The 15,759-nt window shown below is 50.0% G+C and overlaps 1 protein-coding gene across 1 annotated transcript; it reads right to left on the bottom strand.

The window, feature by feature from the left end:
- Positions 1–2,479: 2,479 nt before the first annotated feature.
- CCT7 (chaperonin containing TCP1 subunit 7) lies at positions 2,480–15,518 on the bottom strand. The gene is made up of 12 exons (XM_059817453.1): positions 15,481–15,518; positions 13,939–14,092; positions 12,444–12,550; positions 11,870–11,995; positions 11,159–11,211; positions 9,978–10,149; positions 8,154–8,318; positions 6,870–7,058; positions 6,158–6,255; positions 5,315–5,447; positions 3,982–4,188; positions 2,480–3,110 (listed from the first exon to the last, which is right to left on the bottom strand). Exons 1-12 carry the CDS (start codon positions 15,484–15,486, stop codon positions 2,886–2,888), a joined length of 1,635 nt encoding a protein of 544 aa, XP_059673436.1. The 5' UTR covers positions 15,487–15,518; the 3' UTR covers positions 2,480–2,885.
- Positions 15,519–15,759: the final 241 nt, after the last annotated feature.

Below are 15,759 nucleotides of genomic sequence, written 5' to 3'. Positions count from 1 at the left end.
GTTGAAAAACTGCAGGTTGGGGTGGAGCGACAGCATTTGGGAATCGGTGCCAAATGACAAAATGCTTTAAAAAGAAAAAAAAAAAAACAAGGGAGCAGGGAGATTTTAGCAACCGATGGTTTGTTGCGACCGAAGCATCGCGGGGTGTTGTTGCAAGGTGAGCGGTGGTGATGCACGACCTTCCCCATCGGTGGGAGGCAAAATAATCCCCGTGGTCTGCAAAACATCCCTCCTGCCCCGAGGAAAAGCTGCTGCATGTCCTTCCCCGGTGTGCAGCAGCAAGGAGAGGAGGGTAAACCGCCTGAAAGCAGGAAAAATGGGATTTTTCTGATCCAGCCTCGGGATCGAGCCCCATGGAAGGGGGGACGAGGCGGGCTGGGGCCGGGGACAAGCAGGTGCAATGGTGCGGGAGAGTGGGATGGCTTTGGGGAAGCGAGCGCAGTAACGCACACTTGCTTAGAGATAATCAGAGGACGCGCTCCCCGTAGGGAGAGAAATAGCGAGAGAGAGAAATACAGAGAGAGAGATATACAGGAATCGCCATCGTTTTCCTAAAGCACTTCTTCACGGCAGCGTTTGCTCCGGCGCAAGCTGAGCCCCGGTGAGCGATTTCCGAGGGGCCCTGTACAGCAACCTCCCCCATCCCGAAAGGTAGCGAGTTTGCCTCCTAAGTTATTTTTTTAAATCTATATAAATTTAGGTCTATTTTAGTCTTTCGCAGCGATGTGCCAGTGTCTGGAGAACCAAACGTCCCTTTCCCCCGCCCCGCAGTCCCTTAATGCTAAACCGGGTCCTCGGTGCTAAATCTGCCGGAGGACACTGCCCTGGAGGAGTGGGGAGCGGCGGGAATGGGGGTGCAGCCGGAGGCGGGGAGGCTGCGGGTGGTTTTGTCAGGAGCAGGGTCCAACGCCGGCCAGGGAGAGCGGGCGAGGTGGCGGCCCGTCGGCGACCATGTTTTTAGCACTTTGGTTGGTACTATCACCCGTAGACGCACTTTGATGTTGTTGCTTTGAAACTTTGCCGAGTGTAAACAATGTGTATTTAAAGAATTACAAAAAAAAAAAAAAAATGTGTAAAGAGTTATTTTATGATTCAGCGGTGAATAAGGACTCTCGAGATAGAGGTTTGCACTCTCCTGGGGGCCACACTGAACCCAGGCCAGCGCTGGCCAGCTCCAGCACCGAACCAGTGCCACCAGCTGCTGGTTGGGGCTTACTGGAAGCATCCCTCCTCCTACCTCCCCTCTCCCTGCAGGCACAGGAGTTCCGGGGCCCATGGCCTCCCTGGGTCCAGCCCCATGGGGCACAGAGACAAAGCGGGGTAGAGGGGCAGCAGCCTCCCCAGGCAAAGGGAGGGCTTACAGCCCACAGCGGGGCTGAGAGGGATGTGACCCCTGTCCCCACATCCCTTGGCGAGGGAGGGGGCTGAGCTTAGACCACTGCAGAGGGAAAAGTTGAGTTTAAACATTTTTGTGCCAGTTCTCTACCAGGGACCACGCTACCGTGAGGAGACGTTCCTCCGGCTCCCTGCTACAGGAGGGGAAAGACCCTGGGCCCCAAGTATCTGCCACGGGTGAGACCCACCAGCTGCCTGCACAGAGGGACACAGGATCAGCCCCCACTCATCCTGCTTTTAGCCCTCCCCAGCTGCAGAGCTGTGTTTTCCCTTGGGAGCGTTCATCTTTAAATGACACCACTAAGAAACACCAAGGGGGTTGGGGCTTTTTTGGGTTGTTTGTTTGTTTGGTTTTTTTAACACCGAAGCTGTAACTGCGCTCACTTTTCCGTACTCGCACACTGCCAAAGGCACTTCAGCCGAGGCAAATGGTCACGAGGTTCACGCTAAGGGACATGCCCGATGCCTCTGAGGGGCTGGTACTGTTCATCGCAGGGCAGCTCTTCACAAACAGGGCAGAAGTAACACATTTCATGGTGTAACGGACCATCAACTTGCCTAATTAAATGAGATCTCACGGGGTTGATAGCAGAGAGATACCAAATTTCTTCCACCGTCTTCTGTTAACACTTTCAACCTATCAGAGCCAAATCTTCCCCCGAGACTTTTCCTGCGAGAGACGCCCCAAGGGCCAGGATCCATCCCTGAAGCACCCCCAGCCCCACACATCCCCTCCTCACAGCCCCCGGACAGGGCCAGAGGTGTCAGAGGCAGCTGCTGCCCTGAACCACCTTCCACGAAGCAAAAGGCGAGACATAAATGGCCCACGGCAAGTAGAAATGCAAGTCACTGAGCAACATCAAAGGGATAACACACGCAAAGGCTATTTGGCTTGGACACACAGGGAACTGGGTTGTGCTGGGAGTCGATCCTGCTTCCAGCACAGCACCTGCTTTTAAACAGGGCAAAAACTGTTCAAAAACAGCTTTGGAAGGTTAACTTTTTAACTCTAACCATGAGCTACCAGCCTGCGGAACGAAGCAAGCGGCAGAGAACAGAGGAACACCCCAGTTTGCCACTGAAACAAAGTCATCTTTTTATTGTGTTTGAGCCTGGGTTCAAAACCCCCAGCAGAAAGAAAACAAACAAACAAAAAAAGAGTATAAATACAAACAAACCCCACGCTCGCTGCACTACCTGCTGGCATTGAAGAGGGCTCCACTCAGCACAGCTTCCAAGCGGAAGGACGAGGCGAGCCTAAGGGGATCAGTGCTGCATGGGACATGTTGGGGCGGGGCGTCTCGCAGGAGGTTGCCGCTGCTGAGGCCAAGATTTGACTCTAATTAAACAAGGCCAGTGGTTGCCTGTAAGCCCTCGAAATGACCATCTGGTAAACGGCCTGTTAATTAAGCTAGAAATCAATTCTTTTTCACTTTGCACATTGGATGAGAGCACCAGCCCCCATCACAACACCGACGGGGAGCGGGGCCTCAGTGGTTGTGGGGTCTGCCTCGCCCCCGGCCCCGTCCGCTGGGCGCAGCATCCACGGTGGAACGGGGGTTCTTGATGGTTTCGTCCACGGAGACGATGAGGCAGGCGGCCTCGGAGGCCGCCGTCAGCGCGTTGATGCGCACGATGGCCGGCTCCCACACGCAGGCCTCAAAGTTATCGGCGATGTCCTCGTTGTTGACGTCCACGCCGTACCACATACCTCCCTGGTGGGAGAGAGGAAGGAAGAGGGTCTCGTTATTAGGCCGGGCAGGACGCCGGGGCCAGCGCGCTGGGAAGCAAAGACATGCAAATGCTCAGGGGGAGGCAGAGACTAGACCTTGCTGTATGAAGGAAGGGTATTTGAGGGAAAGACAAAGAAAAAAAAACCAAAAAGCCTTTCTTGTCAGCAAACAGTGCCAGAAAGCCTCACGGAACAGGAGGTGTGCCTCCATTTCAGAAAGAAGCCTTACAGGACTGACTTCCACTCCACTGCTGTCTCACCCCCAGTTTTTGCGGCCCAAGATACAGGCGCTCACTTTGGGGCATTCCCCCTAACCCCACAGTCATCAGCTGGATGAAACAGGGTGGGAGCAACCCCACAAAGCGGCAGCCGCTTCCAGGAGATGCCAAGGGGCAACCTCTCACTGCCCAAGTCAGGACTGCGTGTGCATGCACACACTCCACAAGATCTGAAACCATCGCAAGCAATCGGGATCTTTCAGTCTGCAGCTCCTCTGGAAAAACACATGGCTTGGCCAACATCTATACCCTAATTACTTCAATGTTTAATATAGAAGCCTCCCTCCTGACAAATGATACATTTTTAAAAAGCAAATCAAAACTCCCAGCTCTAGAAGTCACCCAACAGCTGTGATCAAAGGGAAAAACAGATCATTTCCTTTTATAGAAACCTGCACCAAGCCCACACTTGATCTGAAAACAAAACACGGCGTTCAATCAAAGAGGACACAAGCCTAACACGGGCTTAGCTGAATTACACCAAATCCGTCAGGCTCAAGAAAAAAATAAAAGGAAAGAAATCACACAGACTACCGGTTCTCCCTAACAGCCCTCAGTCCCAAGGTGGGCACCCACCTGCGCGTGCTTGGCTCGGAGCTTGTTCAGGATGTTGGTGGCGTCAAAGCCAGCGTTGTCGCAGAGCTGGCGGGGAATGATCTCGAGGGCTTTAGCGTAAGCACCTATCAGCAGCTGCTGCTTGCCTGGAATGGTCCTGGAATAGTCCCGGAGGTATTTGGAAAGCTCCATCTCTATCGCACCACCGCCAGCAACAACCGAGTCGTTCTGAAAGAAGAGGGGAAACTCTCATTCTCGTTCCAGGAATGGAGAGAGCAGGAAAGCCTCCTTTCCTGCAAGTGTTGCACATCAGGGTGATGCAGACACACCAGGCTCAAAGGAATCTACGGCCCAGGCTGCTGCTATCCGCGGGAGCGCCGGCCAGCTTTGCTGGGAGCTTCAGGAACAGGCCAAGAAGCTCCAGTGGCAGCAACCAGCAGCCCCGTCCAGCTGTGCACAAGGTAACAGAGTGCTTTGGGGACGCTGTGCCAGGGGAGCAATGGCAGACCACAGCTCCCTTGTGCTGGGCAAGTTTCCCTCGCTTTGGTAAAGCATTCAAAATTAAAAGATATTTGCAGCAGCACTTCTCAGCCAAGTTCTGCTATTTTTCCCCCCCTCTCTATTTATTTCAGTACGGAGATCAGGATGTTCTTTCTAAAAGCAAAACAGTTCCAAAAATCTTGACGTGCTTCTTCCCATCCCCTCAGGGCACTCAGCCGCAAAGCTGTTTTTAACCAGAAACCGCCACATTAACACATTATTACGCATAACCCAGAAACACCCACAGTTAGGCAGCATCTATCACACAGGACCAGCAACTCCACAAGCAGGGCTCATATCCGCACATGCCTCAGACTTCCCTCTTGGTGCTCCCAGCCTACCTTCACAGCCAGGGGACAGTTACCTCTCAGACTGGTCACCGAGAGAGGGAACAAGTGGCTTTAACAGGTGCTGACACACACATGAGATCAAGTCCGCTGTTCAAATCCACTGAAGATCTACCCAACGCACCCAAAACCTTGCATTCACTTTAGGATGGTGGTGTTTACACAACGCACCACAACCCAGGAAGCACAGATTACCGAAGAGAAGGCAAAAACCAGGCGTGCCTGAAAAGCAGTTGGCAACACTGCAGAGACAAGGCTGCTTTGGCCACGGAACAGCACTTGAGTTCATCAATCAGATGCTGCCCGTCTGCACGCTCTGCTCTACCAGCTGAGAGCTCCCAGGCTCTCTGGAGAGACCTCAGCCAAATGCTGGTGTGTGAAAAGGTTTCTAGGAGTTACAGCTGTGCCAGGTCCGATCAACAACCCCAATGCCAGTCCAGGTGGGAGGTATCTCCGCCAGTCCTTACCTTGATTGCTCTCCTGACTATCATGATGGCATCGTGCAGGGACCGTTCCGTCTCTTCCATGAACTGCTCTGCACCCCCTCGCAAGATTATCGTGCAGGTCTTTGCCTTCGGGCAGCCTGTGAAGAAGTTATACCTGCCAACGGCACAACACAAGAAGGGTTAAGGTGACGGAGAAGCAGTGCTGCTGCTGAACAGGCTTTGCACTGATAAAACAGTACAGGAACAGAGAAATTCTTTACAAGCCAGATGCATGACTGAAGCTCTTTCACCCTATGCAGTGCCTCTATCAGATCTTGAGCTAAGAAGGAGCAAAGCCAGGCAATACACAAATGAAATTCAAGCTGACCCAGGAAAACCCACTCTCTCCCTGTTGCTAGGGCTTTGCGCTAAACTGGTGCTCTCATTTTCACTTGGCAGAACACAGCAGATGTTAGCAGGCAGCCCCAAAGAGGATTTCTCCTCTCATGACGGCAAGAACCCCATTATATAGCACCCAGCTTCATTTGCACCGATAGTAAAGTGGCACTGTGGGATATCAGACGAGTGCCACCATCAACCCCAAAACGCATTGCCTTTAAGTTATGAATGAAAAGAATACCACTACGCTTTCTACAAGGCATTGGGGAATAAATATGTATTTTTAAAAGCATATAAAAGAGGCAAGATTTAGATGAAAGCTTACTCCTGCCCCCTCCCTCAGCCTCATAAAAAGCAGTAACGCAATCTTGTTTTCACACCATCACCTTGAGAGATGCTCAAACCTGCCAATGCTCAGACCCTAACTTTTCAAACTAGTATAAGAGCACTTACACAGGACTATGGGTTCACGGCTGGTGTATTTACCTCTCTCCTCCAATCTGAGTCTCCTCAAAGAGTTCGCATCGGCCCAGAACATCATCCGACAGGGCGTTGACACTAGTCTGAATGGAACCGCCGCAAGCCTGCACGGAAAGGAGATAAAGCACGGCATTACCAACACTGACAAACAAGACAAATTTGCCCAGCAGGTTCCCACTCTTCAGAGACAGCCTGGCCTTTTAGCTGATGCAAAACCACCCTGCAGGCCAGATTCAGAAAAAACACCTTTTCGTTTCCTCCCATCTCATGCATCTAGGCAGGCTACCAACATCAGAAGTCATCCTCGACAGCAAAATAAGATGATGCTGCTTCTAAATGCTGACTCACAGGCTCTCGAGTCCAACAGCTACACAAAGAAAGCTTAGGAAAAAACCACTCACGATGGTACAGGCAAGAACTAGGGAAAATAAAACCTCTACCGATGCAGTGTACAGACCCTCATATATAACAACACCAGAGAAAGAAAGAAGCAGTGCAGTTAGTGCGCGTTTGTTCATCCATCAAGGAACAGCATTGTCAGTATACATCAATTTTACATAATAAACACATTGGCAAAAAAATTAAGCGATTTTAACTTTACATCTTTGTAAGGAACAGTGTGTTCAGTCACCAATTGCTGCCCTGTTTTGGGAATGACCAGCCCGGCACCATTAAAACTAAATATCAAAAGTCTTTATTCTGAAACAAGGCAGCTCACCATCATAGTTCGCTTGAGATCTTCTTCCGGGACACGGCCGGCACAAAACATATCTCTATCTGCAAAGTACTGAGTAGCCACATCACCGATAGGAAGTTTGGACAGGACGACTTTGGCTCCCGACTTGTGGATTTTGTCTAGTTTGTCATACAAGATGTTCCACTCAGCATCCACAATGGCCTGGTAATCCTAGAAGAGAAAGGGACAAGTGCTCACGTTACAAAGGATCAAGGATCACAAACGCCATCCCGCAGCACCTGCAAAGGCAGAGCTCGTCTGAAACTAAGGTAGCAGTGACACTGCTCTGTGCAGCCCCAGCAGACAACTGCTTTCTAAGACTCAGAGGTGATTTTAGGTCACTCCATTTTACGCCAAAGAGCCATGTCTGTTAAAATACTTCCAGTAACAGAACTGGGTCGATAAAGGGGCTGAGTGAATTGACAGAGAGGCAGCGACAGCTCCAGAGAGAGCACAAGGAGGACAAAGGGATTATGCTGATGTCTGAGAGGCGTTTACAGAACTGTGCATCAGTCTTGGGGTGGACTGACTTACAGTATCTATCACAGAGGAAAAACACATATCCTGAGAAACCTCATGCTTTACCAGTGTACCCAGGCTTGATAAGCCTGGTGTGTTCTAGCTGTCAGTGAAATGCAGCCATGGACAGCTGGGGAAGCTTACAACAGCACACAGCAATGCCACACACAGCAGCCAACTGCAACAGAAAAGACCATTGTGTTCACCACGGTGGAGAGGGGAACTTTAAGAAAATGATTACTGAGATCACATTGGGGACAAGACCCCGAAAACAAAGCACCCAGAGAGCTTTAGATACCAGTTACGCAGGAACCAAACACATGCAACATTGTGGTACTTCCCAAGAAGGTGTCAGAGAATGACCATGTTTCATAAAAGTATTTTGACAAGATGGAAAGAGAACTACTGTCTAAATGGCTACCTTGTTTGCTTAAATTTGCAGAGGCTCTTTCAGCATTTAGAGCACTGCTTAATGAGCTTTCCCTGGAAGGCCACTTGTTAGGCATAAAGAAGTCACCACGCAGCTGATGACTGATCATGGCATAGCTGAGGCAGGATGACTGAGCAGAAGCAGGCCCTAACCCCCCTGCCATCCCCTTCTCCCAAATGAGGCAGCGTAACCCACCAGCTATTTCAGGGTGGGGCGGATGTGTAGAAGGCAATCCCATTTATCCCACTGGCTCTCAAGCAGCCACCACATCTTGCGGGCATGAGGAAGTGGGACTGGATCCTCCTTTCAGCTCTTACCTCCACCGTGTTTACTCTGACTTCAGCATTATCCTTCTCGGCTTTCAGCTCCAGCTCCACATTCAGCAAGGCGATCTTGGGAGACTGATACTTCTTGGGCTGCATTTCAAACCCAGCGTAAGAGAATGTCTTCTTAAAGGCAACTCCTGCCACCAGCTGAGAGTCCTTGAAGATAGGGATTTGTGTTAGGCTCAGCCTCCCAAGGCTCTCTCAGCAGGGTTAATAACTCCCACAGGAGACTCCCTGCTTTCAGAGTCCTCATTTACAAAGCACTCACCAACAGCTGTCTCCTTTGATTAACCCACTTTTAGAGAAAATAAGCAGCAAATATTTTCTTCTCTCCGTTCACAAAACCAGCTTCTATCACTTCCTTTCTACCCCTCAAGACACCACAGCAAAAGTTGCTAACCACAATCTGAAGATCAAGGGATGGAGCAATCTGTTGTCTCTCTGATGTCTTTCCCATTTCTACCCTTTGAAGATGGATACTTATCCACAGCCTCATATTCGGGGTGGGGGAGGTGTTTTGCCCTGGTTTGTTTCTCCAAGCTCCATCACCACCTCTGGGGTTGTTTTGCAGCAGGACTGCCCTGCCCAACACTGCTCCCTAAAGTGAACTTCTTGACTTCGTGGCTGGGAGAGACATCAGCTTCTAAGCCTACTACCCCATAAGTACCTAACCACACATCACAGAGTTGGCTCTGCCCAGGCACTGAAGCCCAGAGGATCCCTGTCCCTCCTAAGCTAGGACAAGCACAGACTTCCTCTGCTCTAGCTGACAGGGTGACATGACCCAGGATCTCTCACAAGCCAACCCAGATAAGCAGTATGCTAAATTATTTGCTCCATCCTCGTACAGGTCTCCAAGGAGTGTGACAGCGGAACACAAGGGCCAAACAATACAGAGTAGGAAGAGATGCTTTTATTCAGATCAGGAGACACCACCTTCCCCAGGGGACCAATTTCTGCAAGCCTCAGAATACCACCAGGCCCAGACACCACGAAAACAGATGCTGAAACGTTCCTAATTCACTAAATTAGTTGTCTGGGCAAGATAATGGCATAATTATAATGTCTCTTCTCAATGAAAATACTCATGCAGAGTGTTTACAGACAGTAACAACCACAGAATAGTAATTCAGAGAGACTGTGGCGGGCTTTACTTTTCAGCACAAGGGTCCCAAGCGACGGGCCAAACCTACACAGAATCACTAAGGTTGGAAAAGACCTATAAGATCATCAAGTTCAACCATCAACTAACACCACCATGCCCACTAAACCATGGATACAGGCAGGAGAGAGCATGGACACACCAGCTCTCCCACAGCCCAAGAACAACTTCCTATCGCACACCTGCGTGCAGTCCCGTGCATGACAGGTTTTCCAGCACTGTGGTATAAACCACGCAGCCCATCTGCCCTGCCCACCACCAGATCAGCTCCTTCACAACGTTTTCTTTGCGTTTTTCCCAAGCCAGTACTCATGCATACGATCAGGACTATATGGCTTTTGGTTCCAGAAGTAACAAAGACTTCCCACCAAAATTGCAGAGATAAAAATGGAATTTGCATCAGTAACAACATTCACTGTGGAGGGCAGCAAGGTAAGAGTGTATTTGACTCAAAAAAACAAATTCTCTACCTACAGAAAAGAAATCCAGCCCTACTCCCTAAGCTTATTCCTCACATCAACAGCTTTGTTTCGCTTTGGTCATTCCCAAACAGGCATTATCAAGCCAGGCTCCATTTCTGCTAGAGTCAACCCATCAAAGGAGCTGTGATTGCTGTTTCCTATCCTTTCAGGACAGGCTCCGACAGAACTTACTTCCAAAGCACCTCCTTGCACCTTCTTTATGCCAATCATTTTGAGTTGTAACAAGTCGTCTAACATCATGACAGCGTCTACGACCATCTTGGAGAAAAACTCCTTGCTCTGAGAGATCAGCTTAGAGCTCAGGGCTGTGGCTGCACATTTCTCCAGCAGGCTTCTCTGCTCACTGCAAGAAAAAAAAAAGGTCTTGTTCACTTGACAATTCTTTTCACAAGCTCACAAAACACCATGTATGACATGATTAATCCACTCTGATAGTGGCAAAGATCAGCTTCCTTCTATCGATGGCGAAAGCAAGGCAGACGAATGTCAAAGCCTAGACTGTCCATGTATGATTCTCCCTTTTAGAGCCCGAGCATCAGACTAGCACTGACCAGGTCAGTTAGCTTCGAGACACCACAGGCCTGAGCAAAACAGCAGGGCTCAGCACCCTCTCCTTCATCCAAAGGCAGTAAGAAGTTTCTGAAACCCTCTCAAGGTGGCACATTCCCTAAAGTATTAACTCGGGTAATGTATGCCATAACAGAGTAGACGATACAAGGGACACGAAGGAAATACGGATCCAACTCCCAGGCTCTATCACCCAAGTTACTGCTGACCACGAGAACTGCTGTATTTCGTATCACAGGACAGAAAGGATATAACTCATTTTGGTTTATTTACGATGGTTACACAGTTCAACCTGAAATTTTACTGCAGGTATTAGTAAAGTCAGATCAAGTAGACAAGAGCTAAAAATACAGGGAGAAAGTGAACTCTAGTATTCTCACCTCAGTTGAAGGGATCATTTCCTTACTGCTATTAGCTATCTACCTTCATGTATTCAACAGCTAAAAAGTGATCTGATTTTCAGAGAAGCGCTGAGCATTTAACACTGCCACTGATTGCAGCAGAAGTCTCCACCACCACTGGAAAAAAGAAATCAGGCCACTTATTTTGGTACCTAGCTTCCTCCCTGTGCACTGGAAGACACTGGCCTACATACTTCGCTGCAGCCCAAGCGAGAGCCCGGCATCTCCCCAGAGGAGCAGGAAACTCCAAAAGCTTGAGAATAACCCCAGTGTGGGGCCACAGCTGTTGTGCCCGACCTCAAGACCTCAGAAGCCAGAAAACACCCTCACACCAGCTAACTGAAGCCCAGCTACACAACCAGGTCATTTGTAAGGGAAACTTACTCTTTATCTTCCTTCTTCACTGCAACAGCAATGTCTTTGATCTTCTTTACAGCCTGTCAAAACACAAGCCAAGAGCTGGATTAATGATTCATGCTCGTGAGCTGATCAGATCTCCAACTTCTCTTTGTATTTTATGTTACCTTTTATTCCCCACTTCAGCATCGCTGAAGTTTTTCAAGCATTTAAGCCATTCCACCCCGTCCAGCACAGTAATTCTAAGAAACACACCAACATAAGTTTAAGAGGACGGAGAAGAGGCTCAGAGCTGCTCCACTATTTCCAGTAGAGATCTGGGGAACTGCAGGGCTGTTGAAGGAGTTAACCTCTAGAGAAGCCTGAGGTTAACGGGACTGATGGGCTTCACAAGACATAAGATTTACTACAGAGTAGCAGAGATCAGGAGAATGGGAAATTAATTTTCCCACTTATTCTTCCTTGAAGCAAAGCCAAGCAATAGCGCTCAAGAGGTACTAGCTGGTAATAACAGCTCACTGACACAAGACAAGACAGCTGATGTTTGCAGTAAGACATCACAAGATCACTACTGTCATCCCCACGCCCATTCATTACTGACTTCTGCCTGGAAGCGTGTTATTTTTCCCCCTTTGGCACAGAACTCCTCTCCCCAGACGTTCTGGTGGAGCCCAATAAAGCCCTCAGCTCTGCAGTAGCAGCCGAGCCCTCCCTCGGCTACGAGCAGCACTGCCTTACCAGCTGCGTTGCTGTGCGGAAGGCACGGATGATGATTTGAGGATGAAGGCCTTCCTCCACGTATGGCTTCACTTGTTTCAGGAACTCAGCAGCGAGCAGAGTTACAGACGTGGTACCGTCACCAACCTGTACAGAGAGGAAACACTCTGTGTCATCCACACGCTGCAGGACTGCTGCAACAGCAGGTTCAAAATCATGCAAGGGCTTCCAGAGGAAATCAGATTTCATAACTTTCTCTGCTCACAGGTTTGCAGCTGGATTCTTTAGTGATTAAGAAGGGCTGGCTTCAGACTACATGCTGTTTGAGGGTGAATTCTCATTTCCCAGTCACCTATGTTCATGAAACGTGAACTTTACCTTTCAAGTTTCCAAATCACCCATCAGATCTGGCTAAAACAGTGTAAAAGCTTTGGAAGTTATCACAAAGGAGAAGGTGGCAATAAAGAAATAGAATAAATGCCAGCGCTCCATAAGCAATTCCCACCCGTTAACACAAAGTCCACACAACCACTGACAGGCACAAGCCGGCTTGCTACATGTTATGCTTCTGAGCGCAGCCAGGCTACCCTCCTACCTCGGCATCTTGAGACTTGGCGATGTCCACCAACGTCTTCGCAGCTGGATGGACAACATCGAGGAGCTTCAGGATGGTGGCACCATCGTTAGAGATCGTGGCTTTGCCTAGGATTGATGTAGAAAAGGAAGTCAAGCTCGACTGCCATGAGTAAAGCCCTGGTCACTCTGAAAGGGCACCCCAACACCCAAGGGAGCTTTTCAGACCTCAGGAAGACGTTAATACAGCAGTAACTTCAGACCAGCCAGTCTCATTGTGCTTCACCAGTTCACCTTTCAAGTCAAATGCGGCCCCAACCTGTTATGAAGCTACAATGATCAAGTCCTGATCTGGCACCATTGTGAATTTTGACAACCACAGGCTCTCATCCCAGATTTCCACTTAAAAGTAATTTTTCTTCAGCCAAATGACTGTTTTTTTTCTCCCATGTGATTTGAGACACGATCACCACAATATTTTAATACATTCCTACAGCCAGATACACAGCTATAAATTGTCCGGAAAGGACAGTGAAGGGGTCACCCCCACGGAGATGGGGAGCCCAGAACTGTTGTTTCACAGAGGGTGTCTCAGCAGATGCCTCCATATCATATTAACAGCGTCGGTTTAGTCCATTTTTGGAGCAGATTACGTGAATTTAGACTGAGTGCAGAACAACTCTTCACACCAATTAACAGGGGCGTTAAATTAATTTCCCTCTTACTTCTCAATAGCCTCGCCAGACAGAAAAAAACAGATATTCTAGTCTGACACTCACGTGAAGAAAGAGACTAGAAATCAATCATAGTTATTAAGTAAATTTAAATCCAATTATCTTTTTTATTAAAAGTTATTACAGTTCCTATTTATAAAAACTATTTAAAGACAATACTAAGACCTTCCACCCCACCCTTCAGTACCAACAATAAAAAAACCCACAAACGATGTATGAGTTTGGTGACTTCATACAAGTCTTTTCAAAGGGAGGAGAGTTTCATCCCTAAATTACATTAAAAAAACCCAACCCAGGAACATCCACTGACCTCATGCTCAGCCACAATAAGCGCTGAGTAACTTCACACATATTATGAGACTCATTTAAAAAAATAAATAGAGATGGTCACGGATAGCTGAAGATCAGGTTCAAGACACCGTTTCTCCTTTCTGGTATGGACCTTCTCACATCTAGTCCCACTAATCCTGGATCTACCTAATCTCACAACAAAGACCACAGCTGCCTTAACTCAGGCTAACAAACAGGTAGGTCTGACAATTCTCTTCAACAGCGGAGGCCAGAGTCAAGGTGTTAAAACTGAGACAGAAGCTGAATGTCTATTGTGAGAGTTAAGTTTAATATGGGGTGAGGAAGCTGAAGTCTGCGTATATCCAAATGCCGGTTTTAATTGATACGAAGATATGAATAAATACGCACACTGCCAGCATGCAGTGGACACTTGGAGAGTATTTCCAAGTCACTTTTCTACATGGCTGTGAGAGGCCACTGCCCAGTGCTTACCCCGGTCATCCACAATGAGCTTGTCCATGCCTCGAGGTCCCAGGGTAGTGCGCACAGCTTCCGCAATAACCTGGCAGGCATTGATGTTGCTGACGAGCTGAGGGATCCCCTGCGAGGTGTCTGTCCCCTCCTTCAGCAGGATAACCGGTGTTGGCTGAAGAGAGAACCCACAGCAGAGCCGTTACTCCAATCCTAACAGCCTGCGGACAACCTGGAGCTAACTCCTCACATAGCCCAGCAAGCTACCATCGCACAAAAAAGCTGAGATCAAAACCTGCAGCCTCCTTAAAATTCTTCTGCCTTCACACAACCTAACTGCTTTCCATTTCCCACACTGGAACTGGAATTAACCCAGCTGCCTCCAGTATACACTCTGGGACCATGCTGTAACTATCTCCAAAAGCAGGCTTCCGCTATACAGCATAGTTCAGTGAAGTTCTGATTTTGATGCCAGACTGGAGAAGACAGTATTTGCAGTAATTACTGAGACAGCAAGGAAGGGCATGAGTGCTACAACCAGATCAGTGACTTTTTTTTATTATAGTGCCAGCAAGATGGTCAGCAGAACACGCACAACAGCTCTTTCCCCGTCACACCTCAAATCAGAGTCCAAGCTGCCCCAAGGATGGCAACTGCTGAAAGATGCTTTCACAGAGAGGACGTGGTAGACGAACACAATTTAAGTGCCTGATGGTAAACTGTGCTGGAGACAGCTTAAAGGGGGTCAGAGGCCACAGCAAACAATGGCTTCTCACTGTGCTCCGAGAATGCACCAGCCCTCTTCAGAAAGCAAACCAAACGTGCCTTACAGACAAGGCTCAAAGTTCAAGCACAGCCAAAGTTTGTGAGGCACACAGTTTTAAACAGCCACCTGCGGGCACACAGCAAAATTATACTACGACTGTTGTGCTGAAGAGTGACAAAGCTGGTGCTGAAGGTCTGATGTGTGAGGCTCACAGTCAGGCCTCCCTAAATCCTGGAAAGATCTTGTAGAAGAAAACCCACCGAGTTCTTCCACACCCACCAGAGCAGAGAACTCAAGGGAAAAGAAACCCTTGCATCCTCGAGAAAATCAGGGTAGAGGCAGACACACCGCCCTTGTGCCGCAGCCGGCCTGCTCCTGAGCAACAGCAACGGGGCTCAGAGCTGGGGGGCACCGGAGTCGAAGGGGACCCGCAGCAGGGGGGACGGCGGGAGCTGGGCCGTGCCGTGCGGCGGAGGGGGACGCAGCCAAGGGGCCGGGGCTCCGGGAGAGCCACGCACTGGGCTGCACCACTACAACTCCCAGCACGCACCAGCCTCTCCCGACCGGGCCTAGGAGCCCGGCGAGAACCGGGGCCCGACTTGCCCCCTCACGCCCCAGGTAGCGGCAGGCCTCTGCGGCAGGGCGGCCTCCGCCGTCCCCGCCCCCCCGCATCGAACGCGCACCGGCCCCACCACAACCCCGCCAAACACGGCCCCTGGAGGGCGGCGGAGGCCGAGCAGGCCACCCCCGAGCAGCGGAGCGCGGCGGCGGCGAGGATGGCGGCCGATGGCACTCACCATCATCCCGGCGGCGCTCCTCGCTGCAGCTCCCCCCGCCTCAGACAGGCCCTGCCCCACAATGCACCGCGCCCGCCGAGAAGCTTCCCCGGGGCGGGAGGGGAAGCGCGCGTTGCTAGGCGACCGCTTCCGGCCACGCTCTATGGTATGGGCGGAGAGAGCGGCCCCGCTGAGGCGCCCTTCCTTCCCGAGTAGCCATAGAGAGGCAGGGAGGCCCGGTAGTGCGGCTCGCTATTTGCCAGGGTAGGGAGCGGGCACACGGCATGGCTGGCACATGGA

Source organism: Gavia stellata, chromosome 5, assembly GCF_030936135.1.
Source record: "Gavia stellata isolate bGavSte3 chromosome 5, bGavSte3.hap2, whole genome shotgun sequence".
Taxonomy (NCBI): Eukaryota; Metazoa; Chordata; class Aves; order Gaviiformes; family Gaviidae; genus Gavia; species Gavia stellata.
This window is presented reverse-complemented; position numbering and strand designations above follow the sequence as displayed.

Coding starts and splice junctions, on each gene's coding strand:
- CCT7 (XM_059817453.1), bottom strand. Junction 6,256..6,869: donor ATCTCAAGCGAACTATGATG/GTGAGCTGCCTT, acceptor CTTTCCGTGCAG/GCTTGCGGCGGTTCCATTCA. Junction 3,111..3,981: donor TCCGAGCCAAGCACGCGCAG/GTGGGTGCCCAC, acceptor CTCTCCCACCAG/GGAGGTATGTGGTACGGCGT.